General features: G+C 41.7%; 1 protein-coding gene across 1 annotated transcript in view; it reads right to left on the bottom strand.

The window, feature by feature from the left end:
• Window positions 1–7614, bottom strand: part of cux1b (cut-like homeobox 1b) — a 133689-nt gene extending 126075 nt beyond the window's left edge. The window contains exon 1 of the mRNA XM_060874723.1: window positions 7359–7614. Within this exon, the coding sequence (XP_060730706.1) occupies window positions 7359–7421 (63 nt within the window). The 5' untranslated portion in view covers window positions 7422–7614. The remainder of the gene's footprint in view (window positions 1–7358) is intronic.
• Between the last annotated feature and the right edge of the window lie 251 nt (window positions 7615–7865).

Below are 7865 nucleotides of genomic sequence, written 5' to 3'. Positions count from 1 at the left end.
CCTGGGGATGACCGCAGACTGGCCGAGGTGCAGGCTGAAACCTGGAGATCTCCAGCTGAGCCGCACGCAGCCGATAAATAGATTCTCACTGATACGAGCGCTGGTATGGACTCATACAACAAAGTCACCACTGGGTTTGTTTGTCTGCGATTGTGTAGACGTTTAATACAGAAATCTAAGCTCTTACCACATCGTTGACCTTTTTCACACTCGCTACTGAAAACCTGTGATGGAGCTAAGAACGCAGCAGAGAGAGAGATAAAGGGAGAGGGAGAGAGAGAGAGAGAGAGAGAAATGGTGTGTGGAGAGAGGGAAAGAAATAGTGAGAGAGAGAAAAATGGTAAATGTGTGTGTGTGAGAGAGAGAGAGGGAGAAAGAGAAAGAAAGACAAAGAGAGAGAGAAAAATGGTGTGAGAGAGAAAGTGAGAGAGATGGTGAGGTAGAGATAGAGAAAGAGAGCAAGAGAGTGAGAGAAAGAGCGCGAGAGAGAGAGACTTAACTTGCAGATTTTAAGGAAATTTACTTTGGTGTATAAAAGCCATCAAAGACAAACTCAGACAGGAAAGTGTCATTTATCAACCTTAAGATCCCATTAGTCCTTCCTTCATCCACTTAAAGAACCTATTTATCACAACAAAGAGACACTTTGTCCTCCTTTAATTTAGGGAATTTGGACATTAACCATATGTGTGTGCATCTCTCTCTCCCTCTCCTTTCTCTCTCTCCTTCTCTTTTCTCCCTCTCTCTCTCCTTCTCTTTTCCCCCTCTCTCGTTCTCTTTTCCCCCTCTCTCGTTCTCTTTTCCCCCTCTCCTTCTCTCCCTCCCCTTCTCCCACCTTCTCTCTCTCCCCCTTTCTCTCTCTCTCTCTCTCCCCCTTTCTCTCTCTCTCTCCCACCTTCTCTCTCTCTCCCACCTTCTCTCTCTCTCCCACCTTCTCTCTCTCTCCCACCTTCTCTCTCTCCCTCTCTCCTTTTAAAAATAACTTCTGAACAGTCAGCGCTCTTCCAGCCCATTCAAACAGACGCTGACGCAAAAACAATTAACGTTTATTTACAGCAAGCTTATTGTAATGACAGTAAATACTTTAAATATAGTCTCTGACCCAAAATGGCGCCTTGCGGTCCTGGTTTGCTCGCTCTCGCTGCGCTCACGAGGCCGTACAGTGTCTGTGTTGTCTTAAGTGGGTATTTTTTCACTGAGGGAAACAAGTGTTGGAGACGACCTGTGTTGGACGCTAAAGAGGAGCACGGGACACGCCCCCTTGGAGGCGGGACATATCTGCTGGTGAGTGTTTAAGACGACAAACACAACACTAGTGCAGGATGAATCCTCTAATCAGATAAAATAAAATAAAGAAAATACCTGTTTATAAAATAAATAGGCAAATAAATAAATTAAATCATTAATTCGTAAATTTTTCCATAAGTGAAAATGTATAAACGTAATGTAAATAATTATCTTGTGTATCTTTTGTGTATAATTTTCTTGTGCTATGACTAGATCAGTGTCTAGATCATTACTATAGGAAAACGAGAAAAAAATAATAATAAACTGTGATCGCAACAAAAAATGTTAGCAAAACGACAGAGATGTAAACACATGACATGTCCTGAAAGGAACCATGTGCCAAACAGCAGAGATCCAGAGCAGAGTAGACAAAATCTGCTGACATTTTCACATGGAAACTTTGTGTTCGCTACGAGCATCCGAGAGACAAAAAAAACAACAATGTTAAACAGGGAAAGAGAATATCTTATAAATCCTGTGAATCAGTCCCAGCTGTGCACGATCAATGGCTCGGCGGATTATAAAGCGTTTAAACATGGCTCATAAACCTCAGCCTTTCTGGAAGAAGCAGACGATCCCTGATGGCTGTGTCTGAGTATTTGTCTCAGGGTTCGAACCCACTGATGGAATGTGGCTTGGAGCGAATCGGTCATCGTACGCTGGACAGACAGACAGGCAGGCAGGCAGGCAGAAAGACAGACGGTGGAGTCGGACGAAAGCACCCTCACTTTTACAAAGAACTTTTCGGTCGGAGGCTGGAACAGAAGCTTTGTGTTACAGGATTGAAAGAGTGGCTTGGAGAAAAGCCTCCCTGGAAGCGCTCTCTCTCTCTTTTTTCCTCTTTCTGTTTTTACAGACAGCTGCTTTATTTGCAGCTCCATCAAAGTGCGGTGGAGTGCAGAGAGACGCCGGGCCCCGACGGCTCTCAGATGAAGGGAACCGAAATGAAGTCGCCACATCTGAGAAACTCCACGTGACCTCGCCGACCTCGAGTGACGCGCATCACGACAGCTACGCCGGCAGCCTGGTGGCTCTGGATGCGAGTGGAGTTTCAATCCCTCGATCCACTGTGAGCAGAACAACCTGTTTCCGTACGGAATAAACATCCGACGTTAACATTTAACATTGTGTACCTCTCAGCAGAGAGCCGTACACCGGCCGGGTTCCCTGGGTGCTACACGAAAAGCCAGTTTCTCAAATTGAACATATTAAGATTAATTATCTCAAATAACCAGCAGGGCTTTTTAATCATAACCTGTTTTTCCTTTTTATCTTTTCTCATGTCTTTCGAAACACAGAGAAACAAAACAAAATAGTTTTTTGATAGGTCATCATCCTCATACTCTAGTTTCCAGTTGGTTCACCAAATCACACGTGTTCGTGCGGCCTTTCCCCTTCGGTGAATGTCTTTGTTACAGAGTGTCTGTGAGAAACACTTATACATCATTAAGTAATGCAAGTTATGAATCATTATAAGTGGCAACATGGCGTTTCTCAAATCAAGACAAAAGCTCTACAGCGCTTATCTGACAGGACACGTGTCTGTTAAGTAACATTGCCGTAGGACTGGTGAGGTAATTATGATCGGTTCTGACGGGAGAAGTGATATCTGTGTATAGGAGTGTCATGATGTATGGCAAGGCTCTGCCAAGGTGTGTGGTGTGTGTGTGTGTGTGTGAGAGACACGTGCACCTTACTGATTCAGACAGATTGAAGGTCACGTGACCATAACATGTACAGAGGCTGTGTCTTCATTTTAACACACACACACACCACAAAGTGCTTTTCATACCTCAACACGTTAAAAATAATAACAGTAAGACATGATGATCTGAATCCAGAGAGTCAGATAGAGAGCGAGGACATATCAGTTTTTAAGATTGATCGTAAAAAAGAATGAGAGAGAGAGAGAGAGAGAGAGAGAGAGAGAGAGAGCGCTCAGGATTATAAAATGACATGACAAGACAGAGTACTCTACACTGTGGTTCAGATTCTGCTCAAATGGCAGCCCTCCAAGAGCCATTCTGTGGGAGGCAAAGTAAATAAGTTGTCATCAATAATAGACAGCGAGTGTTCAGCTCCGGCTGGTTCCTATCCTCCAGACGTACCCGCCGGCCTGAGATTCACTGTCTCGGCTAATAGCTTTTGATAGGCCTTTGCAATAATTACTGAGGGGCAAACGCACGCCATGCATATTTCATGACGTGGCTGCGTGTTGGCGGGCCGTCTCTCCGAGTGCATGATTGGAAACAAATTCGCCCCGGTTAAGTGAAAAGAATGAAAAGTATAACTCAGGAGATTGATTACAGGATTCTGTAAAGCAGCTGAAATGGGACGGGAGCGGTAACTAAGGACGTGTCGATCATTCACTGTAAACGTGAAGTTTCTCACCACGTTACCGTGAACAACATATAACACTCTACCAATGTGTGTTCATACAGGAAACGGATCAAATATCAGCAGGCAGTGGATTGCATATCTGGAACAACACGACCCCAACTGTTTTATTAGACATCTTTTTATTACGCGAAGACGTAAGCCGTACGATTTATCCGTTTTTTGTCACATTTTCTGCACCCCACATAGAGTTTGTTCCTGTTCTCTCTCGGGTACTAACATCCGCTCCATCGCCAGCCGGTCTTCACCCCTGATGCTGGTCACTGAGGAGATGTGTACATGGTTTCTATAGAAACGATTACTAGAACCAGGATGCTCATATAAAACCTTGCATCCACTCTAAGGCCGAAGCTACTGGTGAAGAAAATTAATCACCATCTTCTGATCAATCCGAATGAAGAATTCAGCAGTCTAATAATGTCAAGTAAAAACATTCTAGCGTACTCAGGATAGCTCATGCTCAGAAATAAAACCTCCACTGCAGCCTTCATCAGGAGTCTCAGAGATCATTGCACACAATACAGAGATACATAAACGGCGACACCGGATCTGATCACGTTCCCAAGTGGTAATCAATCCAACGTGAGGTGACGTAACCTTGTGCGACAGTTACGTCGATCCGACTTCAGAGCAAGGTACGTTTACTGTACAATTACAGGCTTGGACTGGATCTGACGTGTGAAACTTTCCTCCAACTTCTCATGCAGTTTTTAGGCAATGTGACTGTTACATGAACGTGCTTAAACAAATCAAGAACCAAGAATATATACAGCAAACCACAGGCAAGAGAGCGAGAGCGACAGAGAGAGAGAGAGAGCGAGAGCGAGAGAGCAGCTATGAAATGTGAAATAAGACATGATTAAGCAACCTTTAATTCATTTTGGTCGTTATTCAGGATTTTTCTCTCGGGGTGGAAAAAACCTGATGAATTAAACATAAAAAGTCTGAAGCATTAGGAACATAATAAAGAATTTTCCTTCCTAAAACTGCTGAAATTAAAATCTATTAAAGATTTCAAACTGGTGACACTCGTCACTCTTTATTTTAATGTGATTCGCTTCTTTCAGAAATGACACAGAATATATCCAGTGAAGGATTTCATCTCCGAAACATTTTTATACATGCTGTTTCACTTTGCTCTTGTCATTCTGTTGATGCTGAGATCGTTAATCCTAAACGCTCAACATTTAAACTGGCATCAAATATCAGACGAGTCAGAAACCCTTCCAAAATCGGATTAGGGTCGGATCGGTCAGCATCGCTTAGACGTGTTGTGCAGCTTTACGCACATTTCATCTTGTTTGTCCACACACACACACGCACACACACCCGCACGCACACACACACACACACCCGCACGCACACGCACGCACACACGCACACACACGCACGCGCACACGCACACACGCACACACGTCCATATGTTGCATTCTAACGAGCGCAGACAACGTGTTAAACCTGTTCGTTTCAAACTGCTGCAAACTGCACTGTTTACACAATGAGAAGCAAACGAAGGAAACGTGGGTCGTGTGGTTTATCTGAAGTTTTGAAGGAGGAAGAGTACGGTTAAACATGCTTTATTACCTGGGAATAACAGTCAAAAGAAAAGCGGTGAAAACTGAAACGCAATAATTACGATTCAGAGAAGATTTCCAATGCAGCCACGTGCAAAAGTGTGAAACTCTGTAAAAGCTGGAGGAGATGTGCTAAAGTTTTTATACCTACACACTCAGAGAGAGAGAGAGAGAGAGAGACAGAGACACAGAGAATCTGATTAACTCTGTCTTTCTGTTCGTATATTATATATATATATATGCATGCAAGTTCTATATTAAGTCAATTAAGAAAGTAAACGTAACATTTTTGACGTTCTTTATACTTCTGTGGACGCATTATATTTGTGTTGACATTTTCAATAATAAATACTTTATTACTCATCATTAATATACGACTTTGTTTACTCATCACTCAAAATCTTTTTTTTGTACGCAAAACAAATCCACATCTCTCACTTCTTTATATATTCAGAATCGATATTTTATAACCTCGTACATTTTATTCTTGTTAAATACATAATTTATACACAGGATAAAAAAAAAAAGCCAGTTTAAAATAATCCCAATTCCAGTCTACATTCACACTGATGTTATATTCTGCTATATAAACTTTAGAATTATTACACTTTTATATGTTAGGGATTAATACATAACTTTTCTACTATTTACCACTTCTGTTTAAAAAGCATATATATAAACATTTTTTAGCCACAAAAATTGTTTAAGTTTTTAAGTTTTCAGGATTCCTAGGATTTATTTTATATTAAACCTGTAAAATTTTGTAAACACCTGATTTAAAGCTCAAATAAAAATGCTACTTTAACACAACTTTATTTCAATTTCTATACATTTCCATGTCTAAAACAGAGCTCTGGGATTCCATACACTTCTAAAACGAATTCCAAAAACTGCACAGAAACACTTTATCTGCATGAATATGTGCTTTATGAAGCCGCTCGATGGTTTAAAGTGGATTTGTTATGACAGCTACATGCAGTCTAATTCATTAACACACACACACACACACACACACACACACGGCATTAACAACGTAAAAAAGTTTAACCTGAACACTTAGAAAATGTCCTGAAACCACAATATAATCATTTCTAAACACCAGACAGACGCTTAAATCGTAAAAAAATAAAAATAAAATTGTTCACCGCCAACGTTTTACCTCAGAAACGAGACGCTGTTAGCTTGCGTGCTAACAGCACCAAACACTTCAGTTAAGCAATTCAACCGTTTATTTCCACTTTATTCAACGAAAATTTTGATAATGTAATATTTAATAATAAAAAATAATAATATTTAATTTATATCTTATTAAATAATTTCGCCGTTTTGACGTCGCGAGCTAGCAAAATTAAACTTGACAGAAATAACATACAAATATTTGTATTATTGTTATACAGGTCAGACGTGTCGATGTATGTTTGTACGTAATATTTAGTGTATTTAATAAATAAATTATTAAAATCAATAACTTTCACTAAAACGTAGTCCATTCATGATGACAACCAGGAGCTAGCTAGTTAGTTTAGAGCCCGGTCTGGTCCCAAATACATGTATATGATATACAGAGTGCACTAGATCGAGTGCACTAACTATGTTTTTAGGCGCGGTGTAGTGCACAGGTTATAGGGAGTGGGAATCGGTTTGGGACGCGTCCCGACGTGCAGCTAATAAGTGTCACCACAGCGCCACCAGCGTAGCCGGGGCAACAAGCGCACTTCATTTAGCCGAAAAAATAATTCAACCATAACACAATGATAAACACCATCAGGAGCGGATAAAGTTGCCGCCGCGTCAGGTGAATATTATCACTCGTACAAGCTCGAATCTTACTATAAATAAATAGGTGTAAAAGCCCAACGCGCGGCTTCCCGACGCGGCGCAGTGACTCTGGATCGATGCGAATCGAACAAAGAGGATCAATTTCCGATCAGCGAGAAAGAGCCGCTTTAATCAATGGCGAGGACGAAAGGGTCCCGGAAAAAAGGTCCATAAAAACAGCGCGGAAAAGACGAGAAAAACACCGCACTGCCGCTCCGGGGCCGGAGCTCGTGCTTACGGTGTTCACAAAGCAAGGCAAAGTGCTGAGAGAGAAAGGCTAACCTGCAGTTGCTGTAAATCAAAGCGCTTCCAATATTGAAACATCGATCCCGCATTGGCCGCCATCTTGAGACATATTGAGACGGAGTGAGAGGCTGATAGAGAGAGCGCGAGGGGCCGGAGTTCGCGAGAGGGGGGAAAAAAAAGAGCGGGGAGCGCGTAAAACCCGGAACGGACCAATCGAACGCGGCCTTCGCTTATCGAACAGCGGTGCGGAATGGAGTTAATCGAACAGCGAACCTGACTCCGTATTGAACGGTGCCACGGAGCTCAGTGATCGACCGGTGATATCTTTAACGCATAAAACGCGGACTGGATTTTCTTTCCTCATCAACAGGATCACGTTTTTTTTTTTTTTACTCCGAATGTGAATCTTATTTATAAGCAAGCAGCAGAACCGAGGTATTGATTACTGATGTATCGATTAATTACTTTGAGTTTATTTATTTACACAACATTCTATTGCTATTTATTTCTTGGTCAAATGATTTTAAACGTTTTGTTTACGAA

The sequence above is a fragment of the Tachysurus vachellii genome, chromosome 1 (assembly GCF_030014155.1).
Source record: "Tachysurus vachellii isolate PV-2020 chromosome 1, HZAU_Pvac_v1, whole genome shotgun sequence".
Classification (NCBI taxonomy): Eukaryota; Metazoa; Chordata; class Actinopteri; order Siluriformes; family Bagridae; genus Tachysurus; species Tachysurus vachellii.
The sequence above is the reverse complement of the archived record's forward strand: the minus strand, read 5'-3'. Positions and strand labels throughout refer to the sequence as shown.